Source organism: Corvus brachyrhynchos, unplaced genomic scaffold (assembly GCF_000691975.1).
Source record: "Corvus brachyrhynchos isolate BGI_N302 unplaced genomic scaffold, ASM69197v1 scaffold14, whole genome shotgun sequence".
Lineage (NCBI taxonomy): Eukaryota > Metazoa > Chordata > Aves > Passeriformes > Corvidae > Corvus > Corvus brachyrhynchos.
In genome coordinates, this window is record NW_008239110.1 from 20629408 (window position 1) to 20653279 (window position 23872).

Consider the following 23872-nt stretch of genomic DNA (forward strand, 5'->3'; position numbering starts at 1 on the left):
TCCCCTGGAGTTTCCTGGCAGTAGACGTTACAAGAATGTGTTCAAACTGCATCATTGTATTTGCATAAAATTTCAATCAAGGGAAGCAGAGTTAGGAAAGGAAAAGTAGTTAGAGAAACACTTAGAATATTTCTTTATAAAATCTTTGAGTGAGCTCAGAAATAAATCCTTGAGAGTTTTCTAATACTTATCTTGCAACATTTCATATATTTTTGTTCATTCTTAGCAGTTTTTTTGCAAACTCCTAAAGCTAATTCTGTAGCTTTCCAGATTTTATTTCGTTGTCCAGAAGAAGAGAGATTCTGAAGAGTACATCAGCTGGTTATGCTGTTATGCAAGTACATAACCAAGGGAATTTTTTTAAGACTGCTATTCCACATGTTATAGAGTCATAGTTCCATCTGTACGCAGTGGTTTTAAAATCAAGACCCAAAGTGCTGTTGCAAGGCCCTATTCAGGCCTTTTCAGAGTAAGAAATATTTGAATTTCAAACCTTTGAATTTTGGGGCTTCCCAACAAGCTGTCTCAAAAAAATATTTTTAGTAACCAAAATTTACCTGACTATGAGTAATCTTTTTTACTTGTTTGACATATATTGACAGATGAAAAATGACACCAAACAGGTAAGAAGGAGCTAACATTCTTTTAACAAGAACTGCTTATATGTTGGAGTTCATTGGGCATTCAATAACATACAAATTCACTTGATAGTAAGTGTCTGAAGATGAAATTCTGTTCGTCTTGGCAAATGAAAAGGCAAAAATGAGCATCCAGAGTAATAATCTTTATATATTTTTAGCCAAAACTTTAGGAAATTAAATATTTAAACTGTAATATTTTATTTGAAAAGATATGATCCTTTTAAAAAAACATTTCCTGCTATTTTTCTTTAGCTGATAAGTAATTTACACTCTTGGATGAACATATCTGTTTTAGCGTCTTCAGCTATGCTGAACCCTGGAGCTTTCCAAGAAACGCTCATTAATTTCTACTCTAAGTAAACAGTAAGTAATGATCCCTCCTGATTTATTTATTTCTGAAAATAATTTACAAAAAGAATATGCGATTGTTGGAAAGCACTGATGCGATATGTATGTGCATGTGCACATATCCATTGTTCTCATAATTCACACAAATTGGCCCTTTTTGCTTGATGTTTAGTAACTTCAGCCTAATTCTTTTAGGTTCTCTCCAGTGCTACATCTCTGAGTACAATCAGCTGTAATTCCAGTTTAGAGGTTATTTTAATATAATGTGTATTAGTTTTCTGTTCAAGTGAGTCACTCACTAAAACGTCACATTAGATATATAGGAGTTTTTAAGTTACATAGAAATAATTAGGAAAGATTTATTGCAGACGACTTCTGGATGGGCTCTTACCCCATTTGTATTGCTGCAGTGGTGCATTATAGGACACATCTGTTATGCAGCTCATTTGTTTTCTTTGATTATCTCTCCAGGAAATGAACTGTGCATGTAAAGAGTATGTTGTTTTGTCTGCATGCTAGTTACAGACTGCTGTGAATTTGAACTGGTGAAAGAAAGTTAAAGAATATCCCACAGTGGAATGGGAGATGAGAAATCTGCATTTGCCTTGTTCCTCCAGGAGTTTGTGCTCAGCTATGAGTGTCCAAAAGGAACTATTGCCTTCCCTTCCATATGTAAAGTTCTGTTCCTTGTAAGAAATGTCACTGTCTGCCACAGTCCTGGAGGAGGGAGATAGAGATGAAATATTTATCACTTTGCTTGCACTCTGGGTCTAGACCTAAAGCTTCTTAAGCCTCTTGAGGAGTCCTGGAAACAGAAGGGAGGAATCAAGATCCTGACTTTGATTCAGTGTCCGGTTCCCTTTGCCCACCAGAGAGGGGCACTGCTCAGGCTGTCAGAGGCACCCAGTGGTTTTCACAGGTATCTGGTACTCCTTGCGAGCAGACTGATCTCAGAAAAAGAAAATGCATGCCATCAGAATTTTCAGTGATTTTTCTCTCTGCAGCTTGAGGATTTTGGTTTGGAACCAAATCCAATAGGAAGTCTTAAGACCCAGAATCAAGTTTAATATACAAAGGGAATAGTACCATTCAAAATTGCTTATAGGCTAAATGTGTTGTGTTCCCTGTGAAATTATATTCTGGAGTGTTTAGATTGATTTGGAAAACCAAAATTCAAGAAATTTAATTTTACTTTGATTCACAAAGATATGGAAAGTGATAGAGTAGGCTAATTAAAATGTTACTAGAGAATATTAAGTCTTATCAATAGTCTAATGAAGCATCTTCTGCAACAGCTGCTGTCCCTCAGAAAACATGGCTGCAAAGAGAGAAGTGGCTATACAGGCTGCTGGCACGAGAGCCAGATGTTTGCTAAAACCCTGGACAGTCTCTAACTGGGTGTGTTCATTGTATTAAAAACAATGACTGGAATAGCACTAAAATTGCAATATTGCCGTATAATATCAACTATTACATTAGTATTGCATGTCTGACCTATTTCAGAAATCTCCTTTGATTGCTACAAAGGCATTATTTCTTATGAATATCACACATATTTTTAGACATACTTTGTGAGATGGTAATTTCACAAGTATTTATTCCAGTTGCAGTGCTGGCTAGAACAGTTCCTACCTTTCTACTTCTCCCTGTCTTGGGGTGGCTGTGCAAGTACAGGGTTTTATCTGGGTTAAAAATGAATCTTTTGGGTGTGTGTTTTGTGTTGCCAATAACTTGTGTGAGTTCGCCAGTCCAGTTCATGGCAAAATAGTTGAGACAATTGTAATGTGGGAGTGACAGTATAACAGAAATGAATAGGCAAGTATTGATGTGATAGTGCTGGAAAGAAATATTAATGTATCTATACTGCCAGTAGTAGCATACAGCTCTAGAGCAAGCCTTCTTCTAATTTAATTTCTCTTTATTTTTACACAGAGAGGGCTTTTCCAGTCTCTCCTGTACAAAGGGCAAGAATCTTCTAGTTCCTGGCACCTTTTACAGTCTTTATCCTGTTTGCATACATAGATGTTCAGCTCCTACTTTGCATGTTCCTGCTTAGTCTGCAACATATTCTGTAATGGTATGCCATAGCTGTGAGGGCTTGGAGGCTTATGGTTAGGTAGGTAGTACCCCCTAACTCAAGATGCATCCTTGTTCACAGAGGGTCTTTTGTTGGCTTCCATCCCTGGGGTATAAGATGCTTTACTTCCCAGGAGGCAAAGACTGCCTGGCTGGTTGCCAGTTCTAGTGCATATTTTTGAAAGTTGTTCTTCTGTCTTTCTCTTCCAGGAAGGCAGTAAATTCTTCTGGAAGTTCTTTGGGCCAAGTTTGCACTGTACAGCTAGTAAATAGTGACCAGAAGTGACAGAAGCATGTGGCAGCCTTTTGGAATCAGCAGTTGACTCTTAGTCTTCTGCAGGGTGGGATTTTGCAATGTCTCTGGAAAAGGAAAGCTCTAGTATACGTTACTTGGTGATGATGGGATTAAACCCTTGTATTAATTGGTTAACATCTCACACTTTTTAAAACCAGTATACACAGAGTGGTTCTCAGCTGACACAGAAGAGCTGCCCATGAAAATCCAGCACAATTGTCAACTCATGACTTCATTTTTTTCCCCACTTGGTATTCATATAAACACAGTTATGAAGGATCATTGGCTCCAATATGAATACCAAATGAACCTTTTTTTTCCCCCAGGTAAACGTGCAGGGTTATGTTCCTTTATACTTTCAAGAAGAATGTTGCTTTACCACAGGAAAACACTGACTCTGCCAATGCCCCCTTGTGTCAGTTATGGAGAACTCTATTTCAGTGTGCCTCAGTGAATCCATTCCTAAACTGGTGTCTCAGGATTTTATCGGCTGCATGGAAAAGATATGAAGCACACAAAATATCCCTGTTGTGAAACACCCCCTTCCCCCTCCCCCAGTCTCAATTTGAAAATTCTTAGCCTACAGGCATAAATATGAATTAAATATTCTATTTCTTTTATACTGCTCATTATGCTCCTGTTTTATGCCTTGACAGTATGCCTCTCTTCGCAAAAAAGAGTGGCTTATATTTTGCAGAATTTTTTACATGCTACTTTTTTGTAAGGTTTTTTTGTTCTGTTTTTTGTTTGTTTTCCTCTTGTTCTCTTAGTTTGGTTGTTTTTTTGGCTTTTTTAGTTGTTTTTGTTGGGTTTTTTTTTTTTAAGGGGACACTTCTAATCAAGTGTTCAAACAGACACACATTCGAATATTTGAATGAGACAGTGCCAAGCAACACAAACACATTTCCTTTACTGCCTTGTTTCTGCAGCCAGTGCAGCCAGAGTGCTCATTTCTTTATACTCCAGATGAGCTTTTTTGTCAGTAATAGGGCCTTATTTGTCAGTAATAGGGCTTCTGAGAGGTTTTGGTAAAAGTCCATCACTGCAGTCTGATGAATCCAGATCTGCTTTTCTTCAGCTGACAGTGAATAACTGTTACCAGCTTTCCATGTGTTATTTTATTTACAAATAATGTGAAGTAACTTGTAAGTGCTAATTTCATGTAGATGGAAGACTGAAATTATTCACTTATGGGATGTCAGAATTAGTTCAGTATAATGTTGATGAACTGTTTTCCCCCTTGTTGCCAGCCTCTTGAACCCTCAGAGTCTCTTGGCTTCCAAGTCTCCGAGCAGCTTCTTGATGTTTAATTGGGGTAGGACTATATTTAAATGTGTTTGTAGATGCTTTATTTTACACTCAGAATTACCTTTTTTTCTTGTGTATTTGTAAGACAATAATATTAAGATTTTTTCCTCTTTTTGTTTGAATTTCCAAGTTCACCCCTCTTTCTCAGTTCATATGTTGATTTTCTACCTGTGCAAAAATGCAGCCTGAAAATGCTTAAAATTTAGGTTGATTCCAGACTTAGCACAAACAGTTAGGAGGTGACTCACTTCTCTGAGTATCTCTGAAATTCATGTTCTTTTTGTTCTGATTAAGTTAAATTATTTTCTGTTATCTTCATATTTTGCTGCCTCATTGCTTTCTTGGTCTGTCAGATCATTAATAAACATATTTAGGATAATGAAAGTTAGAATGCTGTGTCATCTTGACAAGTATTTACCACACTGCTGCTTCATATTTTCTGTCTCTTGTTCAGTTGTTTTCAAGTTTGTCTTTTACCATCATAGTGTAACATCAGTTTTGTGTGACCTGTCTTGGTTGTGTCCATATTGCAGTTACTGCGTGACTTAGTCTCATTCTGGTAACTCTCCTCATGGTACCAGTGTAGCCATGGGAGCATATAAACAGAGATGACCTGCAGAAGTATATAACAGGAACCCATAACCTTCTGGATATCATCAAAAGCGGGCAACACCATTTGGGTAACAATCAGGTGATACTTGCTGCCTCAGAGCTCCTTCACCAAAAACAGTTCTTCTGCCTCTCAGGATAGGAGCCTTCAGCCTGAAAAAGTGTTCTTTATATGATCCAAACTGTACTTCGAGGATCAGTGTGGTGATGCTTTTGACAAAACTGTCTCCCAGACTATGTCTGAGCTGTATGAAGTGGCTCCATTTCCTGATAGGTTTTTATTCTCATCTGTAAGCAGTCTGTCAAACTTGCATTTCATATACAAGTGAAAAAAAAAGAAAAACAAAATAAATAAAAATGTGTCTGAAATAAGAAAGATGAAAACTACCACTTTTTTTATAAGTTAGAAAAATTATCAAATTATAATTCCAGGGAAAACTTTTTGGATTTTAAGTTACATATTTTTCTTCTAATCTTTAATTTCTCCTATTGAACTCTTGACAAGACACTACAGTGATTTTTTTTTTTTTTTTTTTTTTTTTTTCTTGAAGGAAGCAAACTGGCCTCAGTGTTCATCTGGATATCAGTTGTTTTGTTTCTTGCAGTCCTCCTTATTTTTTTTTTTTTTTTTTTTTTTTTTTTTTTTTTTTTTAAATGTAGTGGGATTCCATGCAATTTTCCAGTCCTGTCAAAGGATGACAAATAGAGTTTATAGGTCTGGTCATTTTGGATGAGCTTGTACACTGTTCCAAAGCTTTTCCAGATGTCTCCATTAGAGTTGTGTAAATAGTTTCTTTGTTTCATGGCAGATACAAACAGTAAAAAATAAACATTCTCACTTCATACAAAATGAAATTTTTTAAACTATCTGCTAGATAATAACCGTTTTTTCAATGTGAAAGAGTAGACTTCAATAAAATTTCAAATATTTTGGGCACCTGTTTAAAAAAAAACAAGACAATTTTGGGAAGAAGGGTCATATATTTCCTAGAAGTTTAGGTACATTTTTCAATGCTGAGTAGGAATAGGTGCCTGGTAGAGTGCTGAAAACCAAGATGAGGTGCTGACAAGGATGCCGTATTTCCAGATAGAAACCAGCCTCTTTTATTTGTTTGTTTTCATTTTGTGAAATCTGACGTGTTACCCAGAGGGTTTTAAACGTGTCAGCCTGTCACTTCCTAATGTAAAATGCTCTGTCAGAGTGCTCCCAACCTCAGCCCCTGAGTTCTGGCCTCAGTATGTATCTCAGCAGGCAGTATGGGAGCTTGAGTTAAGGTCACTGTTCTCCAAGTGCAACACCTGTGTTTTGTGTGCACACCTGAGCCCGCTCCATGAAATGTGGGACAGTTTCCTGAGGGTGCCTTGGGTTTGATACCCACTGAAGAAGAGTCCAAGGAAAGGGGTTTAAGACAGTGATGTGTTTTGTGGAAACATATTGCTTGATAACTTACTAGGTCTCCCTGGACAAGGAAATTAATATGAATTGCCAGCTGCATTCCAGTGTCTTGCTTTCCCTGCAAAGTATTCCTTTGCTCTGTCTTATGGTGACACTCCCACACGGCTGCTGAAATAGTCTTCTTGTAGTGGTTAAAGGAAATTGCTGCAATTAATTTTGCTGTCTTTCTTCTCTTTGATGTATCCCTACAATTTCCTGGATAATTTTTCAGAGATTGGGTTCTGTTCAAAACCAGTCATGTAGGGGTGAAAGGAATAGGAGGAAAAAGAACCATTTAGTGTTTCATTTATATGTGCTTGTGTTTTTTGTTTTGATGTAGGTACCAGGCAATGTAATGGATGCTAAAGTACACATATATACAGCTTCTGTTACTCACATATAAGTACAATTGACAGAATAATACTTCTTCAAAAGTGAACAATCTGAAGGAATATAATGGATGCAGGTGCATTAGTCAAGCTAGTTTTATATCCTAGTGACTATAAAGAATGACCAGACCATGAACTCTTAAGTTAGACTTATTTCTTGGGTGCAGCACATTATGTTCTGAGCAATTTCTATATGTGGTCTTGAAGCAGTTTTAATTTTCTAGTTCGCTACAAACTTGACATTTTCCCCCTCTTTCATTGGGTTGCAAAATAATCCTCTTTTCTGTTAATTCCAGATGCTCCAATGAATGTTAATTGGTTCAGTGGTGAGCACAGTAGTGGGAGAGATTGAAGAAAAAAGCTTAGTGCCTTGTTCACTGGATTTTATGAATGAAGGGGAGCGCATAGCCCTCCCAATTTCATCATGTGAAAGTTTTTGCAGTCAAAAAAAGTGTTACATTTAAAAAGTGACATTTCTAAAGCCTCCAGACATGGGCAGAGATTGAAACAGTGAAACTTTAGCTCTTGAAGAATTAAACAGAATTATTGGAAATAAAAGTGTAAAACCAGGATTTTAGGGAAAGTCAGAAAGAATAGGGTTAATCCTTAATTTCAGTTGATATAACTTAATGTGAGTTTAGAAGAGTGGCTGAAACTGGCCATTGGTTGTGTTATCTTGCAAATCTAATTTTATCTCTTTTTTAAAATGTTCTTGATTGTGTTATGATTACCTTTAGGTCTTTCATGTAGCTCTTATAATTAAAGGAACAAAAAGGATAAGAAATGTAACAATGGAGATATTTTTACACCCTAACATTTGTGGCGAAATTGAGATGCAGAACAGTAGAATGAGCTGCCTGTGGTACAGTAGGTCTCCAGCCTCCCTTTAACCTGGTTTTGTTCACTTGCCATCCCTATACTGTCCCTGCTATGACCATTTGACCATGTGGCATTGCCTTTATCCACCCTGAGGTTTTCCAGAGCCTCTTCTCTAGCAAGGTCTGTCTCCCGGTGCCACAGTGAAGGCCAGGCATGCGATGCTGCTCAAGCCAGCTCCCATCAGGGCTCCATGTGAACCACCCCCTGGCTTGCTGCTCTCACTGACACCATTAGGGTACTGCACCATCCAAAGTGCCTTTGCCAGCTAGAGTGCTTATAAAAGTAGTAAGAGGATGTAGTAAAAGCATGTAGGTGCACTCTGCAAAAGAGGAAAACAACTGGGAAGTCTTTGATCTTTAGTTTTAAAATTCTCCTCCAGTAATTGTATATTGAAACAACTGAAACCTTGCAGGGGCATGCTGGGGTCATTTAAAAACCTCTGAAAGTCTACCTCAGTCTGCCTCCTTTTTCCCCCCTCCAGTGATTATATGTTTGCTTGAAAACTATGGTTTCTTAAAGAGATTGCTCAAAGAGTGATTGCTTAATGAGATCTTTTGCCTCAAATGATTTTTTTCTGACAGCACAAAAACATCAGTTGCATTTGGTTTATGTTGTGATTGGAGCGTAGCCTGGTACTTTAGTAAGGAGGTCAAACAAATGCTGAAAACCTCATACTGTCTTGGATGCAACTGAACAGACAAAAAAAATCCCAGTCATGCTGGATGTTACCTCAAGTCTTAGGGCAGATTTACACAAAGTGTAAACTCTCAGAGGTGGTTGGTGCTCCCTAACTGCCCATCAGTCGCTTTCATGCTCCTCCTTCTTGACAGGTTGTTTCATCAATTATCTGAGCGCTTAAACCAGCAGAAGAGACCAGCAGTGTGACAGCCCTAGTTGGGTGGGGAAGGGGAGGAGGGGAAAGAATGAAGTAGAGAGGACAGCTTGTATTTATGAGTCTGTCTTTTGAGTTCGTAAAAGTCAGTTAAGAATGCATAACCAGCCCCAGAAATTATTTTAGCTCCATCTGCTTTTGATGGAAAACATTTTGCATAGCTGTGACCTCTTACAAAAATGACAAATCCCCCAAAAATCCCTCCAAACTACTTGCAACTGGCCTGAGTACTGGTATAAGTTTAATATAATGTAATTAACTGTTGCAGAGACAATAAATAAAAGATGTATTACCTCATACCCTCTATTTTAGTCAGCAGCTAATAAATTTTGAGTAGTGTCTTTCTTCACCTGTCCAGGGAAAAACTCAGAGGACAACCTTCAAAGAAAAGCCTTCACATGTAGCTGATGGGTGTTCCTACACTCAAAATCACAGGGAGCAGCTGCTGCTGTTCCATTCCCGATACACAGACAGTGTTCTGTGGTTTTTATTTGCAAGCCTGAACTTCCTGACAAATGGCACAGCTCTCAGTGGTAAAAGAACCATGAAGTAACATCTTAGTGTTGTCAAAGCGTACCCTGTGTCTCAGACATCTGGATTACAGTCCAGGAAGGAATTACCATTAACATGCCTTAAATAACTGTTCTATAGTGCTGCAAGAATTTTTCATTTAATACTGAACATCACTTTTTATTGATTAGTTGAAGAGCTTATTTTCTGTACAGAAAATATATGTACATCTCCCTTCTTGCTTTACAAGTATGATAAGCTTTCACTTGCAAACTGGCAGGCAGCCTTCACTTAAAATAATCTTATCCAGTAGTTGTCATTATAATTATTATTAGCAGATTTGTTCTTATTTCAGTAACTTTTAAAACTGCTTGTTAAGAGGGTGAGGAAAACTTAGGCCTAAGATTTGTTTTGTACAGGTTGTTACCTTGCCTAGATTAGTGAGACTGATTAAAGTTAATGCTTGTGCACTTCCCTGCATCCTGCTTTTCTGCTCACATTCTGAACGCTTTTCCCCCCAAATCTAGTTTCGCAAAGCTTTTTTTCCTTTTTATCTATGAGAAAAGTTCAGTTGCTTCTGGTTTTTTTTACCTTTACTGAACTTTCACTTGAGCTCAAGGAGTCTTCAACTCAAAGGTTTTCGTGGTTGAAAGGATGACAGAATGTGCTGAAACACCTCTGTCCTAATCCTGCCTCCTCCTGGATGAGGCACTTAACCTCCCTGTGTTCTATCTATAAAATACATTTAATAATACTTAATGGTTTTACTGCCCTTTGGAAATGTAAAGTGCTATGTGAGTGCCGATTACTTTTATTATGTTCCCTGATGGAAGGCCTCAATATATTTGTGTTAAATGGTTACTGCTAATGCACTTTCTGGAATAATCTTTGGTTAACAAAGTGAAAGAGTTGCAAAAAACCCCCCTGTGTTTAAGTCAAGACTCACACAGTGCAGGTGTGAGAAAGTCAGGACTTGGCAGCACTTTGCTTCTTCACTGGGTATGTTTGTGTCCTGACTCAGGGATGGGCTTGAGCCACAACATTACCCAGCCTGTCTTCTCTCCAAGGAGGAAGTCTTGAGCTTTGGACACACAGCCTGACCATCCACCAGCAAAGGACAGATCTTCAGGCAATCAAATAAATCCTGCAGAATAATTTGCTTGTGCTGCTTTTTAGAGAGAACTTGCTGTCCCGAAAACTCACAGGAGCACTTCACAGCTAAGGGCTGGCTCTCATGCTGGGTGTTCCTGCAGACCCCCTGGCAGTGCATGGTCCATCTCTCTAGGAGCATTGCCAGCCAAGCTGGTGTTGTGCTGGGGAATTCTCATGTTTCTCTCAGGCAAGGCATCAGTATTTCCTAAAAATGTGGCAAGAGTTTGTCAAGAGAAGAGAATGTATGTCTGACCAGTGGCAACTGTCTCTCACTACCTCTGAAGTGTTTCCATGGCCCTAAATTCTAGTTGTGCTTGGTGCAAAGTATTGCTTTGAGTAGATCAACTTTACTTGCCTAACTTATTACAAGCTCGCTCTGGCATAGGAAACTTGAAATAGGACAGTATTTAATGTATCTGATGTAGGCAGCATGCGCTTGGTCATAGTTTACACTGGTGTGTACCTGAGGAGGGAGAGAGAGGTTCCTGTACTGAACAAGAAATTGGCTACTTGACCAGGAGTGGCCTCAGGAACTTTTTAGACTTCTCATTCTGAAAAGATATGGACTGGACAGGTTTGAAAAAGCATGTACTTTTTGTCCAAGCAGAAGGCATTGAGTGAAGTCATGACAACTTCATGTATTCCTGGAAAGGAGCTGAAACAGTTCTCATTTACCTGAGAAATGCATTTCAGAATCATCACAGTGCAACTTCTAAGTGGAGGCAGAGCAGATCAGCTCCTAGAAATGGGATCTGAAATAAAAGTGACAAATGTGACATCCCTGCAGCATCCTGTTCTGGGGACAGTGTCAGGTAGGGAGTTTGGCTGGATGGTTTAATTGCCAAACTGTTAGGTAGTTTTCCTAAGGCCAGGTCGGGGAGGATGGAAACACTAGAGGTGAAGAGCAAAAGCTTGCTTGATCGTGACTTTCAGTATGAATACAGACTGTGAAAGCAGGACCTCATCATCCTTCTGACTTCTAGGGTTTTGCCCAAAACCCCAAACTTTTCTAACCTGTATTAAGTTTATGCCTGTAAATTGTAATTTTTATTTTTCAGAAAGAAGTTTAAAACCATTAGAGCTGAAAATGGCAAAATGAGAATTATAATTTTCAAAAGGAACTAACAGTAATTAAGAGCAGATGCTGTTCTCTTTGATCGCAAGAAATTTAATTTCTGACAGACTGTTTACACTCAGACGAGACAGTGTGTAAGCTTGCATTGGTGTGCTGCTATATTATAATTACACAGGCAGCAAAAACAGAGAATTGTGAAAGAGCAGACAAAGTACTTAGAGGCTCTTAAAACTGTGCCACTTGCTTTGTGCTTGCCTTTCAGATTTCCTCCCAGGAACTTAGTAAATTGTAGTTAATTTTTTTCTGACCACACTTACAGAAACAAAAGCAATATCCTTTTAAAAAAATGCAATAACAAGACTACCCTTCTAGCAAAATATTTGGATTGAAGATGTTGAGGTTTAGAGATCTTTGATCTTTGGTTTTCAAAATAAGTCTTGCTTTAAAACACTGGTGTTGTCTAAACAATTAAACCAATATGTCCATGTCATACTGTGAGTGCCCTTAGGAGGGAAAACTTAATAAAAGTGTCTTAAAATTTTTGTCTGAAGATCTGTGGAAAGAATTAGGAATAAGTAGCTTTATAGAAATAGCTGTGTAAATACTGAGGCTCAAGGAAAACAGTGTTTGTGGTTCTCTGATTCACTTGGCCTCAGAATTTGTTTTGCTCTGCTGTTGTTGTGTACGGACAAGGCTATAGTCAAGGTGTGGGTTTTAGCCACCTCTTAACTAAGAGGTTTCAGGGCTCAGCCTTAAAGGTTGAAGGGGCTGAGTGATCTGTGCAATTTCAGAACAGAGTATCATCTTATGTGCTGGATAAATGCATAGATGCAGTCTCACCACTCTGTTTGAAGTGGAGAGGTTGGGTACCAAGCTCGTGGCATTAAAACAGGCTCAGATTTCACCACTTGATCAAACAGTGGTGACTGAGGTATTAGTCCTTCAACGTGCTTTAGGTTAGGAGGAACAGATGTTTTTCCTCTCTATGGCTGTTTTTTTGGGAACAGAACTTGCCATAGGAATTATTTTGCTGTTTGCCTTTCATCTACCTGGATATTTTTCTCTATACAAGCCTCTCTCTTTTGTTCCTTTATTGGATGGTTGCTAGCAAGTAGGTTGCAGCACCTACTGCTACTTTCCTGCTGTCTTTGCCAACCTAATTAGCATTCTGTTCCAAATGTGGTCTATTAGATGACTGTCACATGACTGAGATAATGTATTGATTTGCAAACAACAGCCTCTTTCAGTGGTTGTTGCCACATTTCAAAACACCGAATGAAGATAGAAAAAGCAATGGTCTGTCTGGACACATTTAAGACACAAAATGTAGGAGCGTTCTGATTTCCCACAACTTTTTCGTGTTGTTCAAGATCCTGGTTTTTTGGCATAGGAAGTATTACAAAAACTTCTGTTGCTATTAAGTTAAATACATAGCACACAAGCTGACAGGACGTTTATAAGACTTTAGTGTTCAACATATTCATAAGTTTGCTGGAAAAAAAGGGTGTGGATAATAGCGTTAAAAATTATGGATGTTACTAAGTTGAATAATGTGATGAAGATAAGGGCAGACTGAAACAGTCTGAAGTCCTGGTTGCACTGTCTGTAAAAGAATATAGTTGAACGGGAAAATGATCCAAGAAGGACAATATTGTTTCAAAGCTGAACAGAATAACTTTCATCTGAGGAGTGACTGAATATACTAAAATTGCTTGGAAAAGAGAAGTGAGATGACCTAGGGAATGATGTAATCTTCCAATAAAATAATTAGACGTATCAAGTGAAAATCAGAGAGTTTTTTTTTCAGAACAACACGAGATTGTTATTTACATAGTGTTAACTGAGAGTGTGAAACTTCTTACTGGAGAGTACTGCTCCAGAGTATATAAAACATACCAGAACTGCATTAAATGCCTAAGTCAGTTCAGAAAGCACCTGGAGAAACTTAGAGGGGAAAATGTTAAGGGACATCAGTCACAAAAAGACCATTTCCAGCAAGACTGAGCTACACACCTCTGGAACATGAGGAAACCTCCTGTAGAAGCATGTTTCTCCTGCTATATGCTTTGCCATAAACATCTGGTATCAATTGCTGTTGTAAATGGGATACTTTGATAGATGGAGCTTTGCTATTGTTCTAAAACTATTTATTGCTTTTACTTTACTTTCCTTCAAAGCATCTGGAGACAGTCATTCTTTATGACATGATAATGTTTATTTTCTTGCAGAAATTGGCTGACATTCATCTTTTAGGCACACATCATGGTAATTAGGAGATATAGTATAAACATATAGGTTGGATTAGAGTTGGATCAGATGTAAAAAAGAAGGGTTTATTTATAATTTGTTTTCACCTTTACTCAACTGATTTTGAGCAGTCTGGAAACCCTGTAGTTGTGTCTTATTAGGAGAAACTGCAACATTATGATAATGATCCTCAATGTTATTAAGTGCCCAGTGGAGGACTTACTGTTGAAGGATTGAATCTGCAATGACACTGGATATTGGGTCTCAGAGAATGGTAATTGCTATGGAAATTGTTTCTCATAAAACAGGTAGCTACTTATTTGGTCAAAAGTCACTGAGGCAAATGATGAATTTATTAGTTTCAAAATGACTGGTAAAATCTGACACAAATATATACACATATGTATACATGTGTTGGTAGTGGTTATTTCAGAGAAGTGAAGGGTGCACAATGTATGTTACATTAGCAATAAATGAAAATCATCTGAGCTTTATGTTGTTCCTTACTGTAATCAAACAACTTAGGGCATAAACCAATTTTCTCAAGCCTGTGTGCTTTACTGAATACCATTTCCAGTAGTCCTTGTGTTGCTCAAATTCCCAGGTTACAGAGATTTACTCTGAATATCATTCTGGCTTTTCAGAAGTTCAGATTTCCTTATTCATACAAGAATTTGTGGAACATTTTTTTGTGTTCGTTGTTTGCAATCACTTGGAAACGCTGTTAACTTACCTGTGTTTGAAAAACAAGGAATGGTCTAGGCATGGCTTTTGTTCTCTAAGCATCTTTCTGCTGAACATATGATATATGTTGGATAGAATGGACTAGTGGCAATCTAGGTTATTGATATTGATTGATATAAGTTCATGAAATTGGTCAGTCTGGTATATGGAGTGAGATGTAGGTTATATCCAAACTGCAACTAATTAATTTATCAACACTGAAGTGAATATCTTTCTTCTTCCTTGAAGCATGGTAATCAAAAATTTAGAATTAAAAAATACTTTGTGAATAATTTTCAAAACTTTCCAACATTAAAGGAGTACTGAAATTTGAGAATTATGTGCACAACTACACATAATTTCAGCAACACTAATGTGCAGCATGCTCTACATGATGGACTGACTAATGATTTATTCATAATTTAATTTAACCTTCTGTAACATTATTCTGAATTAACTTGCTTGAATAAGAGTATGTCTTAAAAAAATCGCTAAATCTTGATTAATGTTTCAAATGAGAGAAAATTCAAGGAAATTTAATGTGATGCTTAGATAATGACTACTCTTGTTAACAAAGCCCCCTAATTTGCAGTCTGACTTGGAGCTGCTTTAGCTTCCAGCATGGGCTTCTCTCTGTTATGTCATTATCCTTTGTAATGTTTTACATTACTCTTTTTCTCTGGATATTTATCCATTGCAGTCCTTTAACCCCTCTAGACTATTTAGCTTCCCAAAGAGTAACTAAATTTCTCTTACTCCTCACCAGAGGGCATATTTTTCAGTGCTTCATTCATTTTGACCTTTCTGTACCATTCAGTCTAACTTCTCATCCCACTTGCAGGATGGTTATCAGATTCGTGTAACACCAAGGTAACTCAACTTTCTTACACTCTCAGAGTTTCCCTGGCTTTTTATAAAGTTCATTGTCTTCATTAGATGTTTCCCACATGCCAACAGAACATCTGAACTATGACTTCTGTTTTTTCTGTGTCATCATTAAAAATTATCTATGGTAAAGAAGTAAACTGTATGTCCTTCCTTAAGAAATACTTCAGTTCAGTTCATTACCCTTTTCCCATACTGAAATGTGAAATTTAAAGTATTTTCATTCAGTTAATGTGTTGCATGCTTTTACAGCATCAAATATCTTATGGAACCTTGTTTCATCAAATCTGTTATTTTATAGAACCATCAAATTATTTGGGTTGGAAGGGACCTAGAGACCACCTAGTTCCAGCCCCCTTGCAGCAGGCAGAGACACCTTCCACTAGACCAGCTTGTTCAAAATCCCTTCCATCCTGGCACTGAGCACTTCCAGGGATGGGTATCCACAGCTTTTCTGGGCAGGACATTTAGTTTTACCAGCTAAACTAACTAGCTAGTTTTATCAACAGCAAGATAATAAATTTACAGTGCCACCTAAAAAGCCATCAAGGCAATTATTATGTATTATCATTTTAAGGAAATACTTAATAAGAAACCTGGTGTTTATTATTTGTTCTCCATATACAGACATTTTCTTTCTGCCAATTATGTTCTTGAGTGCTGTAACCAATGCTTTGTAGTTAAGAATGTTGCTCTTTTAAGTTTCAGCTCTATTGTTCAAGCTGCTTGGTGACTCAGGCAAGTGCCATTTCATCAGTCTTTGAAGTCTGAAAATAATTTTATGTACTTGGTAATAAAGGAAAAATACAGAAAAAAGCAATTCTTTCTTTCCTCTATTGTTAATACTTCCATAAAAACAACAGGTATTGCAACTGCCTAAATTCACTTCCAATGATTGATAGGCGGGTTTTATTTCAAACATGTCAAAGCTGTTTCCTTTTCTTGGATGATTTCTTATCACTAGATTGCTTAGCTCTCTCAGATATTTTTAAAAATAATTATATCCACAACTGTTTTACCAAACTTAACAATATTTTCTCAGTTATTATGAACTGTATTTTCTTTATTCTCTACCTCTTTCTTATTTGAAAAATGTATTTCCTAGCACAACATTTAACTTTTAAAATATGTGCCTTTTTTCTTCCTTTTTCTCAAGATAATACTTAAGTGTATGTCATGTATATTCCTCAAAACTGACTCAGTATATATCTGTAGAGAGGACACAACAGAAGGAAAATCCCAGTCATTTTAGGGCTGGTAAGGTAGTTTACCATGTAACCTGTATTCTGAATATTAGTATAAATCATTACAATTACCAAAAAATTATGGCAAGTTTCAATAATGTGTTTCACTTGTAACACTGAGCAAAAGAGAAATAAGATCTGTTTTAAGGCATCATCTGCACATTGTGTTTTAAGAAGTTCATTCTAATTTCAAAGAATAACTTATGCAAGATCTAATAAATTGTATTATGCAATCTCCACTTCGGTTATATTTTTGGATTGAAAATAACATTTTTGAAAAGTGAGAATTCAAAACAGAGAATAATTCAATCTGTTGCGTGAAATGAACACAGGAAGGACCACTGTGGTTATGGTTTCATATCTACCTTCATCATTATTCTTTGTTTTTCATTTTTTGTAGTATTGTTATAAGCCATCTCTTATTTTGCATTAGTTGTTTCTAGTGTTTAAATACAAAGTACTTCCTTCCTCCATGTTCTGTAGTCCAGTAGGAATACAAACAGGTGTTTCGTCAGTGAACTCTGATTGTGCAAAGATAAGCATTTGCTCCCTAGTTTATATGAAATGCTCTGTTGGTCCCTCTTCCATACAGGTACTGCACTTGCAGTATGGTGAATTGTCCTTGAGTCTGTAAAACAGCATTCCACCAAGAGAATTGGCCTGGGGCTAGCTGATTAGAGCTGTCAATTCATTTTGTAGCAGGGATTTTTCCATTTCGCCTCCGCCTCACCCCAGGCCGTGTGGCGCTGGAGCAGACAGATCCCTTTCTGCAGCGTGCGCCTGGATTCCCAGGCCTCTGGCAACAGGTGTGGGGATGGAGGTGCTGTCCAGGCTCTTGCCTTTATTTTTGGGTAGGGTACAGCCAGCACAAAAACAGTAGGCTAGAAAGTTCTGACTGTTCTTTAGCATGGAACCCCAGTGGACAAAACTCAGCCCAAAATATAAAGAGAACAAATGTCTGTTTTATTGTTCTTTTTGATTATCCGGCTCTAATTCACTTTTTAACCTAGTTCTCTGAATAATGTTGTTCCACTTACAAAACTGGAGTGTTTTTACTGTCTTGTATTTATTTTTTCAGGTTTTGTGGATTTAACACTCCATGATCAGGTTCATCTACTGGAATGTGCCTGGTTAGAGATATTGATGATCGGCTTAGTCTGGCGCTCCATGGAACACCCAGGAAAGCTTTTGTTTGCACCTAACCTGTTGCTGGACAGGTCAGTCTGCATGTTGCTGTGAATTATTTAAGTTAATTTATTTCTACTTAATTTTTAGATTAATTTCAGATTAATTTTTAGCTCATGATATCATCTCAATGATACTACAGTTTGACAGTCCTTCGTATGTCAAGCAGGCTTATAGTAGGTGAGACTGGAAAACAAACTCTAAAAAACCTAGAAATGCTCAGGAATTTGATACTGGTCATTTATTAGACAAGTAACACATCTGAAATTCATCTGCTGCTTGAAGTACTTTCTTTCAAAGGCAGCAGTAAATTTCTCTTATAATCTGTACTGTTTGTTGCAGAAGTAATTTAGATTAAAAACTGAACACTACTAATTTAATTCAGATAGTTATTTTTGTTTATTTAAAATCCTCCTAGTTTTTCTTAGTTAGAATGAATTTATCCAAGCAGCCAGCCAAATTTTTTGGAAGAAAATCCTCAGGGAATCTCAATCACAATCTTATTTATTTATAGAGAATATATTAATTTTGGGGGTTTTCTTTCCTCGTGAAAAGTGGAGGCAAATATGTCAAACACATACTTGCTTCCTTCACTAAGCCTTTTTTTTAGCCAGTCTTGCTCATATGCTAAGTATTTCTGAGAGAGAAAAATATGCATCTCTGCCATACAACAATATCCTGGATTTCAGCTGGCAGTCTTCGCAATAAAAGCAGGAAGACTGATAATTTAAAACATATTTTATACTATCTTAATGTAAACTCAAGGTCTCTTTTTCCTAGTCATGGGAAGAATTTCATGACAAATTTCAGTTAAAGTTTTCAGGAAAAGTTGCTTAAGGTAGGGTCACCTTAGCTATTGGTGGTCCTCTTAGCTGAAGACTACTGCCCACATAACAGAGTTGTCAGGGAGAGCTGCTGTGTGCACACCAGTCACTTCAGGGCAGAGTTTGGCAACTTCCTCTAAACTGGAAGTGGCAGAAGAGCCGAGCTGAGATGGAGCGAGGCAGCTGAGAGCTGGGCAAGCTCTGACTTCATCACGTAGCTGCAGGGGCAGAGGGGTGGCAGCAGAAAGTCAAGGGCAGTGCCTTCAGCTACTGCAGCCACCAGCTGTGTAAATTAATCAAAATTCTTATTAGCAGAGAAATGTCTTATGATCAACGTGCTCTGTTGACTGTGGGGTACCGAGTTTTTATGGTTGCATTTGTGCAGTGTTAATCCTTTGATTCCCTGCCTTCTATTTGCAAAAAGAAACCCCTAGGATTTACTTCTAGCATTTTAGTAAAATACAAATGATAATGCCTAACAGGGTAAAATATAATATTTCATAGTAATAGAGAAATATTTATTGCCTTAGGAAAAACCCTATTCCACTTGTGTAAGCATATGATCTGTGAGGTGTGGAACTGGATAAGTATAAAATACATTCTCATTTTATGTACAGAAAATATGTTTGTCTAAATTTAAGTATAGTCTTCACAAAAACCCACAACAGTTTTAAAATTATTTTAAGTGAACAGAAGAACTAAAATTTACTATGCTAGGAAAGTAAATATAGTATTTCATTGAAAACTACTATAAATTGCAATATAGCTTCTAAAGACCAAGCCACCTGTTCCACATTACATAATTCAGGTTGTGAGAAAAAATTGAAAACTGAAGAGCAGAGATAGCCAGATGATATTTTTTCCTGATCTTAGCTAAAAAAATAAACAAACAAAGAGCTAGGGAAACACTTGAAATTTTGGTCTTCCTCAACTTGAAATCCCCATGCTCTGAGTAAAATGGAGTTTGAGCAGTTGATTCACACAATTTTAAGCCAACTGTTGGATTAAAAGAAGCAATTGCATGCGACTAGAACCACATATTATGTTAGGGCCCTTTGTTTTCTGAGTTTTAATCAAGCCTGTAAAAGTGTAGATCTAATACATCTTCTAATTTTCAAATAATAAACATTTGTCTAAGTCATCATATGCTTGCCTCACTCCACTTGGTAGGGATATTTGCAGATAGTAAAATAATAAATTTCTTGACTCTGGGAAGCAGTGATATGCTAATCAGTTAAATAATTCTTAATTTACTAGTTAATTAGTAGTAACAATATTTTGATGTGTTAATTTGATTTAGGCGAATTGCCTTTTGAGAATTTTATAGAGCAAAAATACATTGTTTGTCAGGTTTGAGAGGACAGACACTGATTCAAGGACTCTTTAACTCAATGAAGTCCTTCCACTTCATCAAGTATCTGGGCAAATACCACAGTAGTGCCAACATTCACAAAATCATACAATGGTTTGGGTTGGAAGGCACCTTAAAGATCCCTAGTTCCAATCCCCCTTCCATGGGCAGGGACACCTTCCACTAGACGGGGTTGCTCAGAGTTCCGTCCAACACTTCCATATTTAGTGAAAATTCAGTATTTTTATTACAGAGCTTTGCCACATTTTGCGCACACCTCTAGATCTCTCTGATCATTCTGTTGCAGACATCCTCTCTGATTTGAGCATCCCTTTCCTTTTTTGCACTCAGGCTTATCCTGATTCTAACAGATTCTTTCTGTCAAGGACCTTGGATATAGGTAGTCATTTGTATACATCTGTTCATAAAGCTTAGCTGACACCAAATTTTATTATACAACTTTTTTGCCTTTTGGCTAGATAAATACAGCCTTGTCTTGTTAAAATCTATCTGAAATGTCATAAAAATAACATTTCAGCTTTGCTGGTTTTTTTTAAAAAATGTGATCTTTCTTCTCCCAACTCACTCCTCCTACTTGGGTCATATTACACATATGCTTGTCTTGTCTCTGAAGATCTTTTAGAAACTGTCTTTTCTAATTTTATGAGAGTCAACCAGTTACATTTTCAAATAGATACTTCTTTAACTTTCCTTTGCAACAATTCACACTTGGAAGACTCCTTGAAAATACCTGTACAGCAACCCTTAGTTATTAATTCTGTGTTCCTTTTTAAAATTTTTCTTTGCCTATAAGAAAATAATTACACAACAATTAAGTTGCCAGTATGTGTAGACTGCTTTCTTCTGTATGGATGAATATAATCACATTATCTCTTTTTGTTCCCAGTCTGCATTGGAATTAGACAGTGTATTTCATGAAAGTAATGCACCCTTTCTTATTCTGTTAATGCATTACCTAAACACTTGAGTCTTGGTTCAAAATCAGGAATTTTAAGAGCCTGCCAGTTACATAGAACTGGTAGATTTTTACAGTGTACAACTGCTGCTATTAAAAAAGCTCAAATGACAATAATTATAGATTAGAAAAACAGGCTCAATCAGAAAATACAATGGCACACTCACAGTGCTTGCAATGATGTACAGTACCTAATAAAATCAAAGAATAAATTCAAGTCTTTTATATTCTGTTTTTAAAAATTAGTATATTGTATAAGGCAAATTTAGAAGTAAAGGCTTAGGTTCCTAGTGGGACAAACCAGATGTTTCCTGTCTGGAGGGTTCCCAAGAAACTAGGCTTTAAAAATGTCATTAGACCAGGGTTGAAATTTGTCAGGCCTGACAGTAGGCTGTTTATAATTTTGAAGAAAATGTAATGTTTCTTCAGGAATAAGAAAGTCATATTTTACTATATTTTTACAGGATTTGTTGCATTCACATATCATGCTGATCCCAGGTTACTCAAAGGCTTGAAACATAATTATAGAGAAACTCATGAAAGAAGTAGCTGGATTGCTAAATCTCACTTGAAACATTCTCAGTACCAGCAAAATGGGAAATGCAGTGCTGCATTTTAAAAAGGAAGCCTGGTGACCACAGTAAAGAAACTGATGGGATGCCATCTAAAGAAGAGAATTGGCTGAAGTTGAATGAACATGACATAAAAGAGTCACCATGCATTTTGGTAGAGGAAGCCATGAATACACTGAAGTCCTTTAAGAAATTAACAAGCAAGTAGATGAGAGACATCTTGCTGGATTTCCAAAATATTAAACAAGTTCCAAATTTTATGTAGACAGGAGTGAACTAATGTATATAGGAGAATAATAATTCTGATCTTCCTAAACTGCATTCTGAGTTGATCTTTCCATCTCACTGTTACCAGCAATTAGTTCTATAAAACCAGCAGTTCTTTGTTTGCCGGTAGTCAAAAAGTAATGAGACTGCAGCTTTCCTTCTCCCCAAGAATCTTTACAACAGGAAATAGAGATAATACAGATCATTGTCATTCCTCTGTTTAATTCTGTGTTTCATCTGTGCTTGGAAAACTGTGCCTTTCTGATTTTCTTTGTCTTGACAGTAATATTTAAAGAATAGAAGAGGTACCCAGAGGTGTTGCACAGGCAATTAAATAGAGATATGAGCTTTGCTACAAAGAATAACTAAATAGACTGACTTCTCTGCCTGTGATGCTCATTAGAAGAAGGGGAACAAAGTAAAGATGACAGGAGTTGTAAAAAGTCATGAACATGTTGAGATGATATGAGATAGTCCATATTACCTCTTCCAGCCCAGCACTAGAGGTAGTCACTTGAAACCCGCAGATCCAAATGCCTGTGTGCTTAGCCCACAGCTAAATTTACCTTTGATACAAGACAGTACGGCTGTCTTCATGTTATTTTCTACTGTTATTTTCTTATCACAATTGTAAAAAATCTCTTGCAGAAAAAAAAAATCTGTCTAGGCACTTGAAAAATCTCAGTTCAATGTAGTCAGTATTTCCATGTTTCTATCAGGTTTTTTCCTTTGTTTTGTGGAGAAAGGTAGTCTGTTTTTCAGGGTTGGTTTTAATTGGGAAACTTACTCACTTCCACTTCCAGTGCTTGATGAAGATTTTTCATTCTCTCTGAATAAACTGAAGACTTTGCCTTTTACTGACTTTTGTATTGAGCAATGGCAGGAGGCCGTGGATCTCTTTAAACTGCAACTAACACAAATAGCAAAAAGACTTACAGCATTCACTGTGTGACAGGATAGCTGAATAATTTACTGCTTTCATGGCTATTTTTCTGAACTTTTCTCACTATATCTGAAAATAATGTTTTACGTTATTTATGCAGATATTTTGTCAGACAGAAAATTAGATACAATAGAAGAGCATCAAGATGAAATCTGAGTATGTTTTACTAGTCCCTCAACTTGTTCCAAATGTCTGAGGACACCACACTTGTCTGTCACTTGAGTAAATGCACAACATTTCATTTGGCAGTGTGTAATTGTGGATGCATTAATTACCATTGATTTATTAGAAAAATTGAAGCAAAGTGATCATAAGTGCTTGATTCAGGATGCTTCTTTAGTGACCTTCTGCTTGTATTTATTTCAAATTGGAAAAGCCCATAGGCAACAAGTATATCCAAATTTGCCCTTCCAAATGGATTTGAAAAGCAATTGTACATTTACTTTTCATCTTTAACAGCAATAGATTCCATCCAGAAAACCCAGCTCAAAAAATCATCTTGTCACTAGGCTACTTACTTGATAGAGCTGAATGGATTAATTTGTAGAGAGTTAAGGAATCTCTTCAAGTAATTAAATTTCTCTTTCGTCTTTCACTTCATGGTTTGATTTTGAGATGTATTACTGTACTGTAGACCCTGTAGAATGAAAAAAAAAAAACCCCCAACCTATTACAAGAGACAGAATTATAAAACTTAAAAGAATGAAATATGAATGTCTATTTATTTGGGATCAGTCTTTACTGTCTCTGAGCAAAATTCAAAGACTGCGCAATTCTGTAACTCGAACAACTGAAATGTAAAATCAGGAAGATTTTTCCAGAGTCTGGGGAAATTCTGGGTGACGTTCAAAGTGATGAATTCTTAAAAAAAAAACCAAAAAAGGAAAGCCCCCTCTCATTATGATCTTTGCATCTTCACAGTTTCCAACTGCTAGATTCCCTGGGGGATTTATAGGCACGGGAAAGAAGTTTTCAGAGAAAATGAAATAATTCTGGGTTTAAGATTGTCCCTACACAAATTATGAGATTACGTGTTCATCTAAGAA

General features: G+C 36.9%; 1 protein-coding gene across 7 annotated transcripts in view; it reads left to right on the plus strand.

Annotated features, from left to right (window-relative positions):
• ESR1 (estrogen receptor 1) overlaps positions 1-23872 on the plus strand; it is a 181475-nt gene that overhangs the window by 140677 nt on the left and 16926 nt on the right. For all 7 annotated transcript variants that reach the window (XM_008637882.2, XM_017739475.1, XM_017739476.1 and 4 more), the window contains exon 6: positions 17787-17925. In XM_008637882.2, coding sequence (XP_008636104.1) covers positions 17787-17925 — 139 coding nt within the window. The remainder of the gene's footprint in view (positions 1-17786; positions 17926-23872) is intronic.